We start from the raw sequence: 17767 nt of genomic DNA on the forward strand, positions 1-17767 counted from the left end.
ATTGCTGTGTTGACTACTGTCATTTTATTTGACAATCTAAGAGAAAAGAGGTCAGTGCCCCTGAGGAATATAGGCAGGTATTGCATGTTTTTTTCTAAATTTCTTTTTTATTTTATTGTATTGTTTTCCAGTACCATTTATCCGCCCATACCTTCTTCTACCTCCACTCCAACCCCTCCCCCATTCAACACCACATTGCCGTCCATTTCCATGAGTTCTTTCTCTTTTCTTTTTTGTTCACCTCCCACCTCCCCACCCTGCTCCAGAGCTGTCAGCCTGCTCTCTATCTGTGAGTCTGACTCTATTTTGCTTTCTACTTCAGTTTGTTCATTAGATTCCACCTATGAGTGAAGTCATATCTTTCTCTGGCTTATTTCACTTATAATTAACACTAACTTTTGTTTCTATATGGTTCTTGATATTGGCATCATTTTTTTAATGGGAACAAGATAACAGATAAATGTGACCAATGTTTGTCTCCAGTATACTTTTTAAACCACTTGGTCATTTTAAATGTCTTTGCTACAGGAGGACATTGCTTGCCTACACCTGGTTGTTCACAGCTCATGGAACAGCGTTCCGACCAACGCAGGACCCACCAGTGGAGGCAATTAGGATAAACGTAGAGGGGAAACATTTTAGAATCACCTGGAGAGTTTTTCTAAACAGTGCCTCACCACTTCCACAACTACAGCAGCAAACGCTTTAGAGGCATGTTACAGACCTAAAGGCAGGACTGAAATCAGGGTTTTACCTGGAACTGATTTAGAAGCTATTGTCTAGATGGGCTGCTAAAAAAATCTACAAAAAAAGAGTAAGGAGGACAACACAGAGGGCTTCTGAAGATACCTATGTCTACAGAGGTTCAGGTTCCCAGCCAGCCCTGTGGTAGGGCAAGAAACCAAAAGAGGAAGTCATTTCCATCACATCTGTGCATAAGCAGTACACTTTCAATTGCTTACCTCCAATATTCTGAATTATTATGGTGCCTGCCACTACCACCTATAAAAGAACAAATGTATTTAGAGGATGAAAAGGGAAATAATATAAAAGGATCAATATTTTATTAAAATCCAATAACTATTACTAAAAAATAGATGCAGAAATCGAGAGAAGAGAAATTGGAAAATTTTGCCAGCCATTTGTAATATATAACACTTACAATCATCACATAAAAAGCTTTTTTTTTTAATAGTTCCATGGTTACTATAAAGAATACTTTTGAAAGTTTTCTTGGCAGTCATTTTTAAACAGTTAAAAGTGTTAAAAAGCTAGTAATCAGTGGTTATCAAAGGACCAAAAAAGTTGAAATTGAATCTACCTGGTCTGTCTCCCATTGTTACTGGTTTACCACACCACTTTAGCAGGTAGACGGCGGCAGCCTGAGGCACGCCGCGCCCCGTGCCACACTGCACCAAAGGGCGTGACGGTCTTCTGAGTATATGAGCGTGGCCTACAGCAAGGCTTTCAACATCCTTTTCACAGGGAATCATAATCTAAAGTAGAAAACTTGAGAGCCCACATATTCTCAAATCTGAAAATTTAGCAAAGTTTCAAACTCAGTAAAACTCAGATGCAGTGGGCTGAGTGTGAGGGTAGGAGGTTGTAAAACTGCAGTACAGAACCTGTGAACGCCTCCCCTTTCAAAATGCAGCAGCTGCTACTCAGCTCTGGTCAGTTGCTGGCAGATGAGAATGTTGATCAAATGCAGCTAGAACTTCTGCTTTTCAAAATAAAGTCAGAAATTGAATTCTTTCAAAATTTCCTAACTCTTAGTTGGCAATCAGTTAAAAATAAAAAGGACTTGAACCAACCAAAATATGCTTGAGGACTAAGTTCAGCCTGCAGGCTGCTAGCTTGTGAACTTTGATGAGATTCTTGGGAAACTCAAAAGAGCACTTTATCTATCCTTGGTGATCAGATGGACTCAGAGGAAATAAACACCCTGCTTCCACTTGGGACTTGCAATCACTCAAATCTTGGTGGGTTTGTACCCCCAGTGTATATCTGGAGCTGACTAGCTGTCTAGGGCCTTTCAGACCTACCTGTACTACAATTCCATCAGCGGCACAGCATCTGCCTATCCTGGAAGCAATCTACGTTACTGAGACCTACAGGCCTTGGAGTCTGCAGAGGACTAATGACAGGAAAATTTGGAGTTATGTCTTTGAAGATGTGGTAATTGCCACTATAACATTTTCCAGGAAAAAAACAAACTTTGCATATCAACCCATTTAAAAACTAGTTCCCAGACCCACCTTGTGTGCTTAGTGGATTGAGCACCAGCTGGCGAACAGAAGGGTCGCGGGTCCCATTCCTGGTCAGGGCACATGCCTAGGTTGTAGGCCAGGTCCCCAGTGGGGAGTGTGTAAGAGGTAACCAATCAGTGTTTCTCTCCCTCTCTTTCTCCCTCCCTTTCCTTCCTTTTCCTCTCTCTAAAAATAAATAAATAAAATCTTTAAAAATAATAACATAAAAATTAGTTCCAAAATTCAGTTATTTGTGAAAAGACAATTTTGAATTTTTGTATACTGTCATTCCTAGGCAATTGATGCCTATTGTCAGTCATACATGAAAATTGGATTTATTTTCTACTAATATATTGCAAAAAGCAATAATGACAACTTACTGATGATTATTTTTCCATTTTCTTGGGGGGACAGAAATTAAGCATTTAAGATCTAGAAAGTCTGTCTGTCTGTCTGTGTATCTGCCTTCAGTGTCTACCATAGTGCATGACTATGGTACTTGCTCAATAAATATTTGTTTAGTGAGTAAATAAATCAATTTACAGACAATTTTTAAAATCTCCCTTAAAATGTTGAAAAGACATTTCAAAAATATTTCTTTAATCCTCAAAACAATGTTATCCTATCACATGTCATATCTGGAAAGAAGGAAGTAGGAAAGTTTCAACCCGATTGCAAAAATATAGAGGGAATATTTAAAAAGCAAACAACTCCTTATTTAGAATAGCCTCTGTCTGTGTACTTGCCTACTAAATACCAGGTACATACATTAAAATGATAATGCAACTTTTCTAGACTTTCAGGAAAGAGGATTCTCAACAATCCATGCTCCTCTTTTAGACCCTGCTGCTATACAAGGAATTCAGGAAATACTAATGTCAAATAACAGTGATGATACCTGAAGTCATGTTATAGAACATATTACATTAATTGTGGAGTGTTCTTATGTAAGTAACATTCTTTTCTTCCTTGGTTAAGCTGAATGCAGGAAATAGATCATGACTCTACTAAACATTCTGATCTTTAGGAAAGAGAAATTATTACCAGGGATATTAATGAAACCCTTTACTCTCAAGTAACTAATCTCCATTTTGCTCAAATTTCAGATTATTAAGAAAAGGTCCAAACCAGGAGGCTACATAGTATAATTAAAATACTCCCTTTTGTACTTTAACAAATAAATTAATTTGAATGTAAATACAGGTTTTTTCCCCTATTACATAGCTATATCATTTTCCTTTCAGGCTTACTTCTTAGAAATTAGTTTAACCATATACAAATACAGTATCCTTTTAGATTAAAAACAAAATAAACAAGCAAAAAACATAACAGATTTATAAATAAAAAGGCCTACAAGGAACCAACATAAAAATAGGTTTTAGAAGTATGATAGCTTTTCAGAAACAAACAAAAAAGTACTATCGCTCTAACAATATTTAAGTCCTGATTACCTGTGGAAGAAGACCATATTTCCTTTACCTTTTAAATTAGTTTAGTATGCCTATCACAAATGAATGCCCAACAAATATTGCTGTTACTTCTCTTATTCTGAGGAGGAAATGCAGATTTGAAGTCTAGAGTCTTTTAAGTAACTACGGGCAAATAGCGCTGCCCCCGCCCCCCCCCCCCCCCCATTTTGTTGGGCTTTAATTTTGTCACCTATAAGATGGGATAGCTAGATAACCTTTCAGCACTGTTTATCTCTTAACTGGTATTATCTTCTAATCATCAGTTTTGTTAGTCATGCTGTCTATATGCTCCTTTTTCTTTTAAAGATTTTATTTATTTTTAGATAGGGGAAGGGAGGGAGAAAGAGAAGGAGAGAAACATCAATGTGTGGTTGACCCTCAAGCACCCCTATTGGGGACCTGGTCCGCAACACAGGCATGTGACCTGACTGAGAGTCGAACCAGCAACCCTTCACTTCGCAGTCCAGCGCTCAATCCACTGAACCACACCAGCCAGACCTAATTCTATGCTTCTTGATTCTGTCTTTATGAGGATTTACTCAGAGAATATAGTAAAAGTTAATAACAAAAACTTTATAAAGTCCATTGTTACCATTTTAAAATTATCCAAATCATCTCTCTCCTCCATTAGGGTGAAAAATACTAAGAAATTTAAGTGTTCAATTAAGTTTATTGATGCATTCTTAGGAAGGACATGGAAAGATTCCTCTTTCACTCCCTGTTTCCATCACTCTGCCTTTCGTTTAGTTTCCTTTTAGTCCTCTAATTTCTTCTTCTTACATATACTTGTCTCTTTTAACTAGAAGCAGAGGGAAAATATGCCTCTCTGGAATTTGGACATAGCTAGGAGGGGAAAAAATTACCTTCCCAGGTAATCCAAATGCAAAGAGTCCAAGATCTTCATAAGATGTCACAGCTGTTAAGAGAAATTACAATTTTTTATTTGTACACAAAACCATTTGTGTGCCAAGTCTTAAAGGGAAGACAGTTATTCCACTTCTATCTTACAGCTATCGGATGGTCTCACTAAATTTAAAGCAGAAGTAACCACTTTGGGGGAAGTTTTTGAAGACTTATGGTCTATAAGGACAGGGTCCCCTTAGAACAGGCAGAGCTTAGCAAATCCCAAGGTTGTCTAACACCTACCCAGGCTGCATTAGCCTAAATGGAACAATTACTCAAGAACAATGCCCCTTCCCGCTAAATAGTGCTTGCCTACTACACTGTCTAAATGTAAGTTTTTGTTGGCAAGTTTCTGAAAACTGCATATGCAAATAAAGCTAGATAAACTATGAAAGTTGTATCATTCTTTCAGAAACATTCACTTTTCCAGCTATCTAGGATAATAATAATGTGTTCATGATAGAACATACACCCTTATCCCATAATTAATAGGGTACACATTTTTTTTTCATCATATGAATAGGAAATTACATTTCCATTTCATATGTTCAGGAAGTGTGGTCAGAGCAAAAATGAAAATTAAATGGCTCATAAAAAACTTAAATTTTTCCTTACCCCATATAGCTTCATGTTCCAACTACTGACACCACGGGTTAAAATAAGAAAAGTAAAAACATTTGTATAATCCTATAGTTTGGAAAGTGCTTAACCTTACAGTCCTTAAACTAAAAAGAAGCAGACTAGCAGATGCTAAGGCTTGGTATAGCAACACACATCTCATATTGAGTCAAAGGTATGGCTCATCATTTCTTTAAGCAAGTTTTAATATATCCTCTCAGAGGAATATATGGGTTTTCTTTAAACTGCCACTATACTAACAAAAAACCTGTATTTTCATAAAGACTTCCAGGTATGTAAAAATAAGCACTTTAAAACCCGTGTATAGTGGAAATGCAGATTGGTGCAGCCACTGTGGAAAGCAGTATGTAGTTACCTCAAAACATTAAAAATGGAACTGCCTTTTAACTCAGTGATTCCACTTCTGGGAATATATCCAAAGAACCCTGAAATACTAATTCAAAAGAATGAATGTGCCCCTATGCTCACTGCAATGTTATTTACAATAGCCTAGATTTGGAAGCAACCCAAGTGTCCATCAATAGATGAGTGGATAAAAATGCTGTAGTACTCTTACACAATGAAATCCTACTTGGCTGTAAAAAAGAAGGAAATCTTACCCCTTGCAACAACATAGATGGCCCTGGAGAACATTATGCTAAGTGAAATAAGCCAGTCAGAGAAAGACAAGTAACATATAATCTCACTCATATAAGTAAGCTAATGAACCAAATAAACTAAAAAACAAAATAGAAACGGACTCATAGGTAGAGACAGACTGACAGATGTCAGAGGGGAGGGGGTTGTGAGACTGGGGCATAAAGGCGAAGGGATTAAGGGAAAAAGAACCCTCACAGACGCAGATAACAGCATGGCGATTACCAGAGGGGAGGCAGAAGAGGGTATGGGGGGACAAATGGGGGTGGAAGGAAACTTGACTTGGGGTGGTGAACACACAATACAATATACCAATGATGAGTTATAGAATTTTACTCCTGAAATCTATATAATTTTATTAACCAATGTCACCCCAAGAAATTCAATAAAAAAGAAAACAGTGAAATGCTGAAAAATAAGTTTTAATAATCAACAACAAAAATATTAACTTTTCTTGACAAATATACATTTAAAAGTTTAACTTTGCTAGAAGAGTTGATGAAAGAATTTACAAAATTTTTGTATGATACAGCTATTCACATACTACTAAACACAATGAACAAGAAACAATTTAGTTTTGAATTTGGGGTGTATAATTTGATTTTAAGCATGAAACTTTATGCTTTAACAAGGAAAGACTTCAATAATAATCTACAGAGGTAGATTTTAAGTATACAGTTAATCCTTGATCAACACAGGGGTGGGGGCACCAACTCCCAGGCAGTTAAAACTCTGGGTGTAACTTTCTTTTTTAAGATTTATTTAGTTTTAGAAAGAGGGGAAGGGAGGGAGAGAGAGGGGGAGAGAAACATTGATCAGTTGCTTCTCGCATATCCCCAACTATGGACCTGGCCACAACCCAGACATATGCCCTGACTGGGAATCGAACCAGCAACCTTTTGGTTCAGAGGCTGGTACTCAATCCACTGAGCTACACCAGCCAAGGCTCTCTATATAACTTTTGGCTCCCCAAAACCTTAACTGCTAATATCCTACTGTTAACTAGAAGCCTTACTGATAACAAAAGTTGGGTTTTTGTATACATATTATATACTGTATTCTTATAATAAAGCTAAAGAAAAAATAATAAGAAAATCCTAAGAATACATTTACAGTACTGTAGTGAATTTATTAATATGTAAATTCATGTCATCTGTTTACAAGATGAATTGTCTTTAAGTATCTACATCAATATTGTCTTATATGATACAAAAGACTGTAGTTGTTACATGTATTATTAGCACTAGACATCAAAATGAAAAGATAATGTGAAAAAGAAATTCATATTTATTCACACATATAACAATTCATGCATTCATCATGAAGAAGTAGCTATATGATTACTTAAGAGGAGCCTAGTGTAAGTGATACAATTGCTTCACAGTAGTAAGACAATCTCCAAAAACTTTCCCAATATATTTGTTGGAAAAAAAAAATCTGTGTAAAAATGGACCCACACAGTTCAAACCTGAATTGTTTCAGGGTCAACAGTATTTTAGCACATAAAATTTTAAAAAATTACAAAACCAAGAAATGAAATTTTTTTCATCCTATGGGAAACACTGATATTCTTTTATATAAAATGCACATATTTTCATAAGTATGTTATCACAAAAATTAGTAGTTATTTTAATCAATAAAGCTTTACTAGTTTAATATTTCTAAACACAACTGAGTGTTAATGTTATCTTGGAGCACAATTCCTTATATTTAACATTCTAAAGCCTTGTTTTTTATTTACATATATATTTAAAAATCAGAAAATTCTGTAAATGTTAGCTTCTATCTAATTTGCCATCAGAAGCTAATTTCGTTATATATTGTGTGTATCTGAACCAAGTCTCCAAAAGTCTCTGATCTGTCACTATGAGGCATGAGATGAAAGAAACATCATTGTTCATTATTAACATCCCTCTTTTATATTATAGTTAAATGTGCCTGTCCCGTCTGAAGTAAAACTTTCCTTCCAAAAATTTAAAGCAAGGAGACTTCAGGAATATATATATATGAGAGAGACAAGGTCTGTCCAGAAAGTATCCAGCCATGTACTATGAAAAATAGAAGCATTTATTGAAGAAGATACAAGAAACACTGTACATAGGACAATAATGCCTCAGTCCCCTTCAGGGAAAGCAACTTGGGACCTCACACAGTTCTCCTAATCGCCGTCAGCTGCCCCTTTGTTTTCCTGAATCTCACCAGTGGTCTGAAATCTCTTCCCCTTCAAAGGTGATTTCACTTTTGGGAAAAGCCAGAAGTCACAGGGTGCCAATTGTGGGCTGTAGCGGGACTGAGTCACCTGGGTGATTTGATGTTTCATCAAAAAACTCTGCACGGGACATGATGCATGAACGGGAGTGCTGTCATGAGGAACCTCCCAGTCACCAGTGGCCCATAGCTGTGGCCTTCTGAATCATCCAAGTAGTTTCCATGGAGGAATGTTCAAGTTTAATGTAAAATCTGATGTAGATTCATTGCTCTACTCGCCTAGTCATTTTGAATGTGATGGCCACACAGTACACAGGCTCTCTCAACAGTATCTACTGCCCCATGCTCACTCAATGGCATCTACCACCCTCACTGACTAGTACAGTGAAGTTGTCATTGTTTATGCATGCGCATCCCAGTCCACTCTCCTTGCCTGCCAGGGCACATCGATGTTGCGCAAACTGTTCCCATTGTATTAACAATGGTTGCACTTTTTCCAGATAGACATCGCATATCAAATAACCTGCTTTTATTTTTAATTTAATTTAATTTATTTTTCATTGAATTATAGTTGACACACAACATTATATTAGTTTCAGGTATACAATGCAGTGATTCAATATTTTTGTACGTTACAAAATGATCACTACAATATATCTAGTACCCATCTGTTGCCAAATGAAGTTATTACGATATTAAGGACTATATTCCCCATGCTATACATCACATCCCCATGATTTATTTATTCTTTAACTGAAGTTTGTGACCTCTTATTCCTCTTTACCTGTTTCACCCACCTGGCCATTCCCCTCCCCTCTGTCAACCACCAGTTTGTTCTCTATGTCTATGAGTCTATTTCTGTTTTGTTCAAATAACTTGCTTTTTAAATGGCCCATTTTGCATCAATTTCTCAGTTGGTGAGCAAGTTATCAAGATAATACTCATCAAAATGTTTAACTAGGGTTTATTTTTAAGCAGCATAAACAAGTATAGATTGTATATTTAGTACACATGAAAAGCAAATAACTTTCCCAAAAGCAAAAATCGTATTAAAAGATTCCAAAGAAATTGGTATTTAAGTTGTATCAATTTAAATAAATTAAACATTTATTCTTAATTTTCAATTACAACACAACCTTTATTATTCCAGAAAATACAATCAAACCAACAGTATTATGAGGATAGTTGTAATTACAACTTCTGACAACAGTGGCACACGTTTTAGCCATCTCAAATTGCTCTCTATTACTTCTAATTTTATAAAAGTTATCTACAGCCCTGGCCGATGTGGCTCAGTGGATTGAGCATAGGCCTGCAAACTGAAGAATCACTGGTTTGATTCCCAATTGGGGCACATGTCTGGGTTGCAGATCAGGTCCCCAGTTGGGGGTGTGCAAGAGGCAACCAGTCAATGTTTCTCTTCCTCTCTTCCTCCCTCTTTCCCCTCTCTCTAAAAATAAATAAAATCTTTTTTAAACAGTTATCTTTGACTTCCAGCCAAGATCGAGGTGTAGGTAGATACACTTTGCCTCCTCACAAGACCAAAAGAAGGACAACAAATTTAAAAACAAAAAACAACCAGAACTGCCAGAAAATTGAACTGTATAAAAGTCCAACAACCAGGGAGTTAAAGAAGAAACATTCATCCAGACCGGTTGGAGGGGTGGAGATGTGCAGCCAGGCAGAGAGGACGCGCATGGCAAGGCAGTGGCTGGAGGACCCAGTGGGTGAGGGGGTGGATGATGGTCTCACATTAGCATGCAAATAAACAGGGAGAACAACAGGGGAGCAAGACAGACCGCGCATCCCAGGGTTCCAGTGCAGGAAAAGAAAGCCACAAAACCTCTGGCTGTAAAAGCTTGTGGGGGATGCAGCAGTGGGAGAAACTCCCAGCCTCACAGAGGAGTTCACTGGAGAGACCCACAGGGTCCTAGAACATACACAAAACTACCCACCAGAAAATCAGCCCCAGAAGGGCCCAATTTGCTTGTTGGGAGTGAGAGAAGTGACTGAAAGCCAGCAAGAGCCAAGCAAGTGGCATTGTTCCCCCTCGGACCCCTCCCCCACATACAGTGTCACAAAGCAGCGACATGCATTGCCCCACTCTGGTGAATACCGAAGGCTCTGCCCCTTACAATGTTACAGGTGCACAGAGACAAAGGAGTATGGCCCAAATAAAAGGACAGATCAAAACTCCAGAAAAAGAACTAAGTGACGAAGAGATAGCCAGCCTATCAGATACAGAGTTCAAAACACTGGTAATCAGGATGCTCACAGAAATGGTTGAGTATGGTTGCAAAATAGAGGAAAAAGTGAAGGCTATGCAAAATGAAATAAAGAAAAACATACAGGGAACCAATAGCGAAGGGAAGGAAAATGGGACTCAAATCAACTATTTGAAGGAGGAAGAAATAAACATTCAACCAGAACAGGATGAAGAAACAAGAATTAAAAAAAAATGAGTAGAGGCTTAGGAACCTCTGGAGCAACTTTAAATATTCCAACATCCAAATCATAGGGGTGCCAGAAGGAGAAGAGGAAGAGCAAGAAACTGAAAATGTATTTGAAAAAATAATGAAAGAAAACTTACCCAATCTGGCCAAGGAAATAGACTTCTAAGAAGTCCAGGAAGCTCAAAGAGTCCCAAAGAAATCGGAACCAAGGAATCACACATCAAGGCACATCATAATTACAATACCCAAGATTAAAGATAAGGAGAGAATCTTAAAAGCAGCAAGAGAAAAGAGACAGTTACCTACAAAGAAATTCCCATAAGACTATCAGCTGATTTCTCAAAAGAAACCTTGTAGGCAAGAAGGGGCTGAAAGGAAGTATTCAAAGTCATAAAAGCCAGGGACCTACACCCAAGATTACTCTCTCCAGCAAAGCTATCATTTAGAAAGGAAGGGCAGATAAAGTGCTTCCCAGATAAGGTAAAGTTAAAGAAGTTCATCATCACCAAGCCCTTATCATATGAAATGTTAAAGGGACTTATCTAAGAAAAATAAGATCAAAACTATGAACAGTAAAATGACAACAAACTCACAACTATCAACATCTGAACCTAAAACAAAAACACACTAAACAAGCAACTAGAACAGGAAAAGAATCACAGAAATGGAGATCACATGGAGGGTTATCTGTGGGAAGAAGTGCGGGGAGGACGGGGAAGAATGGGGAAAAGGTACACGGAATAAGAAGCATAACTGGTAGGTACAAAATAGGCAGGGGGAAGTTAAGAATAGTACAGGAAATGGAGAAGCCAAAGAACTTACACATTCAACCCATGGACATGAACTAAGGCAGGCAGGAGGGAGGGTGCTGCTGGTGGGAGGGGGGTGCAAGTTGGGGGGGGGGGAATTAAGAGGAGAAAAAACTGGGACAACTGTAATAACATAATCAATAAAATATACTTAAAAATTTAAAAATTTAAAAAGTTATCTCTAAGTACAGCATACTCCCACATTTAGAGTCAAAAGGGCTTAGACTTTTAAGTGGAGACTGAGCACAATGTCCAAATCCTAACTCTTATCTTTCAAGTCAGCATGTCTGGCTAGTCATTCAGTTTTGTCAGTATTGCCATACTTCTTTTATGTTGCAAAACTAAAAGCACTTTTCCATATCTGAGACATCATGACTATGAATGATGGCTTCTGGCTTAACAGTGGCTTTACTAAAATATGTACACAAATGCTTTATCTCCATATAATACTCACTTTTTAACGGTTTTCTGGACCATCTCAACATATAAACCAAAATAACACTAGTGAAATACTTCTAAAATGTTGTCATTTGGGCAATTAAGATGCTGGAAACAGTATCAACTGGTATGGACTTTTAGACTTCAGTTTGAAAAATGGGTTTTTAAAATATTTGTAACAATTGACCACTAGGAGCTTGCACCTTAGTAAATAAGACAAAAATCAGAGAAATCATTAATATGCAAAGATACTTATCATGCATTACTTACACTGAAAATAAAAAACTACGTAAGTGCTCTACCACGGTAAGGTGGTTAAGTAAATTATGGTAGGTATGTTTATATAATAAACTATGTTTATATATGTTTATATAAACTATGTTTATAATAACATGAAAATGTTAATAGAAAATAAAAAATAGAATTCAAATATGATTTATGAAACAAAACACAAAAAGAGTGCAACAAATTAGAAACAAATAGTGGTGTAGTCTCTTTCTACCTTTTTTGGGGGGAGGGGGAATTCAAATATTCAGTAAGGACTATAATGGAGTGGCTAAACTTTACTTTTAAAACCCGTATCAGTTGAATAGTACTGTTTCCTCCAAATATCTAATAGAATTTATTTAAGCTGCAGTTTTTAATTTCTCTGGTGTTAAGTAATTTAAGTGTAACTTTGTCTACTAATAAGGGATATTTTTGCTGCTCTTTCTTGTGATCAATGTTTTAATATTTTTTTATAAAGTGAAAGATGTTTTGAGAGATATCAAAATAAGATATGGTGATGACCAGGCACATTAATAGCATATTCCTACAGAATAGGAATAGCATTAATTATGAAAATTATGAAATTCATTCAATCTTTTACAGGACTTCATAAAAGCAGCACTTGGCACAATTCTCCTTAAATAAATAACTGAAAGCAGCCATAAGTGATCTATTTTAGGAAATTATTTTTTGATATTAAAGAAATCAATGTTTTATTTTTGAGGGGACAGAAAGGCTGTAAATCCTAATGAAGTAAATTGGGGAAAAATTTCTTCTTTAATGTACAATCAAGGCACACTCTAGTGCTATTTTGGCTAGACTGAGACTTTGGCCTTCACAGCAATCGTTTGGAAAGCTGATTCCCATGAAGTAGTGGAATATTTCCAGCTAGTTATTCCAGTGTTCTGTCTGCTTTGCATTTTTTCCTCAATGAAATAGGACAATTAATAAACTGTGGTTACAGTACAAAGCCCAAGTTTCAGCAGCAGCAATATTATCTTTGGATCTGGATTGAGGGACATGAGTTACTCAAATACAGTTCAACTCTCAGAAAACTGGCCATTTGGAATGCACTCTTATTATTTTGAAATCCTTTCTTTCTTGTGTTTTCCATCATTTCCTCTCACCTTTTTTTCTCCCTAATAGTGTCATGCAGGTCATTCATTTATTGAATGTCTACTATGCAATTACATTGCCACTTCTCATCTTAATATGTACTTAAATGTCCGTTTTTTAACTAAATGTGGCACATTTTAGAGAACTCAATGCAGTAAAAAGAAAATACTGGAATATTAGGAGTAGTCTCCTTTCAAATGGCACAGAGGCTGCATAGCGCATGCATGAAGAGTCCTGGTGTCCCAATATACCTTGGCTCTGAAGTGAACAATATTTACATAGTCATACCCTATAAATGCTATTCATTAGTTTTTAGCTTTTAGACCCAACTTACAGATAAAACAAGAACAACTTTAATGTGATTGCAAAACAAAGTAAATGTTGTCAACCTTGACGGTAAGAGCACAGCAGACAGACTGTAGGAACTAGGAAGGAGGCAGGTGAGAGAAGCGCTGGGAGCACTGACACCGCAGACAGCAGAGAGGCAAGAGATACGACCTAAAGTACCTGGAACAAAAATGAAGATTTAATGTGTTATTTAGAGTTCAAAGTGAGCAGTGAAATTGAATACAAACTAATGAAAATTAGAAAGGGAAAACGAGGATTAGCGCACCCAAGCTAAAACCTGACCGTTCGTAATAAAATGTTGAAAGTGAATCTATTTTTAAAAAGATTTTATTTACTTATTTTTAGAGAGAGGGGAAGGGAGGGAGAAGTGAGGCGGAGAAACACCGACGGGAGAGACAAACAATGGTCGCTTGCCTCTCGCATGCACCCCCACCAGAACCTGCAACGCAGGCGTGTGCCCTGACTGGGAAGCAAACCTGTGACCTTTCCCTGTGCGGGACAAGGCCCCACCAACTGAGCCACACCTGTCAGGGCAACAGATAATCTCTTAAATCAATAAATAAAAGTGGAAGAATATTATTTAGGCTTAGGAAGGTAATACGAGAAGAATTACAAAGCAGAAACTATTAAATGTTGCCAACTCTGGGAAATGATACTACAAGTGGGAAAAAAGAGTGGATAGGAAAATGCTCTAAGAGTCCTCCTGCACAAGGGTACACACATGTACACACGTGCACACGTGTGTGTGACCACATATTACTTTTAAAAAATAGATTAACTTAAAAACGTTTAGTCCTATAGAGATTCGCACCCACCCTTTCCCTTCAGCCCAGCACCACATTTGGTTTCTGTTACAAGCAGCTCTACGTTAATGTCAAGACAAACAATACTAAGGACTCACTATGTGAACAGAGCACACACATAATCTATCCCAGGGTTTTTGAGCCTTGCCAGTGCTAACATTTCTGGTTTGGATAATTATTTGCAGTGGAGGGTTGTCCTGTGCACTGCAGGGTGGTTAGCAGCATCCCTGGCCTTTATTCTCTAGTTGCCAGTAGACCTGTGACAACCAGAAATGTCCCTAGACATTGCCAAATGCACCTGGAGGAGAAAAATCAAGCTCAGCTGAGAACTGCTCATTAGCAAAAGAACGTGACAAGAACACCAACCCACTGAAGATGGAGTCACATAATCAGCCCACTTATTTCAATTGTGGGTCTACTGAACTCTGATCAGACATAAGTTCTGATGACAAGAAGAAAGAGATGAAAATAAAATTTGGACAGCTATCATTCCAAACAATAAGCAAATGCTCACAGTGAACAGAGATGAAAAATGAACCTACATTCTTTTAGTTGGTTCCGCTCTCATGTGCCCTCATAGTAAGAGCATCTTGCAGCACTGAATGGGACTCATCATGACCTGAAGCAATCCATATCCTTTATATGGTGCCCAGACCAATGCTCAAAAAAAAAAAAAAAAAAAAAAAAAAGGCCTCTTTATTGAGAAATGGTATGTTAGTGTCCAGCATGTCATGTAAATGTTGAAAACTCAATTTTTTAAACTATATAGGAAATTTTCAAAGGTAACTTTGATTATACATAATTTTTGCCTGCATGTTGATTTTAGAACCTTTAAAATAGAATCTCTCTGTAGCTCCAATACACCCATCCATTCATTATCATCCATGTATCCAGCTTTTATTAAATACCGCCTGTGTTTTAGGCACAGTTTGGTAGATGCTGAGAAAACAACGGTTAATTGTATGAATATACACTAAATTTTCAAGGAATACAATTACCATGTAAATGTATATTTTGTTTTTTTTGTAACTTTGTCAAAAATTGTTCACCATTTAGGAAAATCACATAACCAACAGCATTTACTTTGGTTTTGGCTCTCCTTTATTTTACTGTATGGCATGATATAATGTGTAAGTAGTAGTTAGTTTCCTATGGTTGCCGTAACATATCATTACAAACTTGGTGGCTTAAATAAGAAATTTATTCCATCACAGTTCTAGAAGTCTAGCTTCAGTGGGTCAAAATCAGGGTATCAACAAGGCTGTGCTCCCTCCCCGTTCCTTGTCTTTTCCAGCTTCTGGTGACTCCTAGCACGCCTTGATTTGTGTCCATACCTCTGGTTCTGTGGTCACAATGCCTTCTTCTCTTCTCCCTGTGATCTCCTCCCACGATGCACAGGACTGCATTTGGAGTCCACCAGGATAATCTCCCCATCTCAATATTCTTAACTTAATCACACCTGCAAAGTCCTTCTTCACCACATATGTTAACGTTTACAAGCTCCAGGAATTGGGATATGGATATCTTTGGGGGGCCATTTGTAGCCTATCACAGGTAGGTTATAGTACCTCTAGGGATTTCATTTCAGATAGTGAAGGGAGCATCTAGAATATTTTTTTAAGATTTTATTTATTATTTTTAGAGAGGAAGAGGAAGGGAAAAAGAGAGGGAGAGAAGCATCCATGTGCGAGAGATTGGTTGCCTCTTAATACAGCCCCAATTGGGCACTTGGCCCAAAACACAGGTATGTGCCCTGACTAGGAATTGAACCGGTGACCTTTTGGTTCACAGGCTGGCACTCAATCCACTGAGCCACACCAGCCAGGGCTAGAATTTATCTATCTATCGATCTATCGATCTATCTATCTATCTATCTATCTATCTATCTATCTATCTATCTGGGGTTTTGTGATGGATGGTGTTGAGAATCACTGCTCAAGAGGGTTTAAGAAAAAAAAACAAAACGCAGAGCACAAGGGACCATTTTATTGTTTATTTTTCCATCATTATTAAAACTTAAAATACTTATAAAAGAATCATAACTTATTTTAGGAGGAGGAAGCTAGGGGACTATGTCCTCTTTCTCAGTGAGCTCCAGGAAGGACCAAAATTCTCTTTGTAGGTAACAAGTGGTAAATTTCAGTAACTATCTTGACTCTTTTCAAACACCTCAGTGCCTTCTCACTGTTTCAACAAAATCTCCAAATTCTTGCCCTGGCACATGTGGCTCAGTGGCTTGAGCGCCTGTTAACCAAAAGGTTGCCAATCTGGGCACATGCCTGGGTTTGCCAGCCAGGTCCCCAGTTGGGGGCGTGCAAGAGGCAACCGGTTGATGTTCTCTCTCACACATCAATGTTTCTCTCCCTCTCTTTCTCCCTCCCTTCCCATCTCTCTAAAAATAAACAAATAATTTTTAAAAAATCCTCCAAATTATTTAGGATCTGACACTTCTCTGTCTCTTCAGTTTCATTTTCTTCTTTGTACATTATGCAGTAAACTATTTTTTGTACCTTAAGTAAAATATGCAGTATTTGCCTCTGTACCTTTGTAGATGCTGGATATTCTCTCTTGCCTTGTCTGCTAGTCAAAGTCCTTGTTAGCTCAGTCCTCCAGTAATACTGACCCTCACTCCCTGGTCTTAAAGGCGAATCATTCCCCACTCTTAGTTATCACTGTACCTTGCACATATTTAAATTGTTACACTTATCAAACTACATTATAAATTATATACTATGCATCTGTCTCCTCTATTATGCTTTATGCTTTTTCAGGGCAACAAGTCTTACTTATCTCTGTAAATAAAAGAGTATTGGATAAATATATGAACCTCTATCCTGGGCTTTAGTTCTCGGACCTGACCATCTAGATATACATCAAAGTCCGCATATCCAAATGTGAGCTCATTTTTCCTTTGAACCAACACCTTCTGCTGAGTTCTTGTCTCCATTAATGACACCAGTGGCCACACCAGAAACCTCGGCGAGATAACCATAGACATCTCCTTCTCCATCACTTTCCACAGGCAGTCAGAAATGAGTTCCTCTCAATTCTAACTCCTACATTCCTTAGCCTGCTTCTTTATTTTATTCCCCTTGATAATACCTTGTTTCTATCTCCCACTATTTGATTCTTAGTACTTTATTAACAGCCAGGTCTGATGCTAACCTTCTCAGGTACTGTTAGGGAAAATTAGAGCTAGACAGACAAATGAGAAAGGCATTCCCTTCAGGAAGAAGAAAAAGAAAAGGGTTTCCTGAGTGTCCATCCCAACCCAACCCTGAGGCCAAGCTTGGACCAGAGGGCCAACTGTGCCTTTGTAAGAAGAACCACTCCCACCTGGAGGTGGCTCTTGGATGTGCTGCTCCTGGAAATTCCCTTTACTTCTCTCCTGGGCTAGATTTCCTGTTTCTTTGCTACTCTTTTAATTTT

General features: G+C 37.6%; 1 protein-coding gene across 1 annotated transcript in view; it reads right to left on the reverse strand.

The window, feature by feature from the left end:
* The window catches only part of SLC38A6 (solute carrier family 38 member 6), a 61325-nt gene that overhangs the window by 36609 nt on the left and 6949 nt on the right, over nucleotides 1–17767 (reverse strand). Inside the window, exons 4-5 of the mRNA XM_054567466.1 lie at nucleotides 4582–4634; nucleotides 963–1002 (exon numbers count right to left, since the gene is read on the reverse strand). Of these exons, the coding sequence (XP_054423441.1) occupies nucleotides 963–1002; nucleotides 4582–4634 (93 nt within the window). The remainder of the gene's footprint in view (nucleotides 1–962; nucleotides 1003–4581; nucleotides 4635–17767) is intronic.

This window comes from Pteronotus mesoamericanus, unplaced genomic scaffold (assembly GCF_021234165.1).
Source record: "Pteronotus mesoamericanus isolate MK-2021 breed Mesoamerican mustached bat unplaced genomic scaffold, CSHL_Meso_final contig_182, whole genome shotgun sequence".
NCBI classification, from domain to species: Eukaryota; Metazoa; Chordata; class Mammalia; order Chiroptera; family Mormoopidae; genus Pteronotus; species Pteronotus mesoamericanus.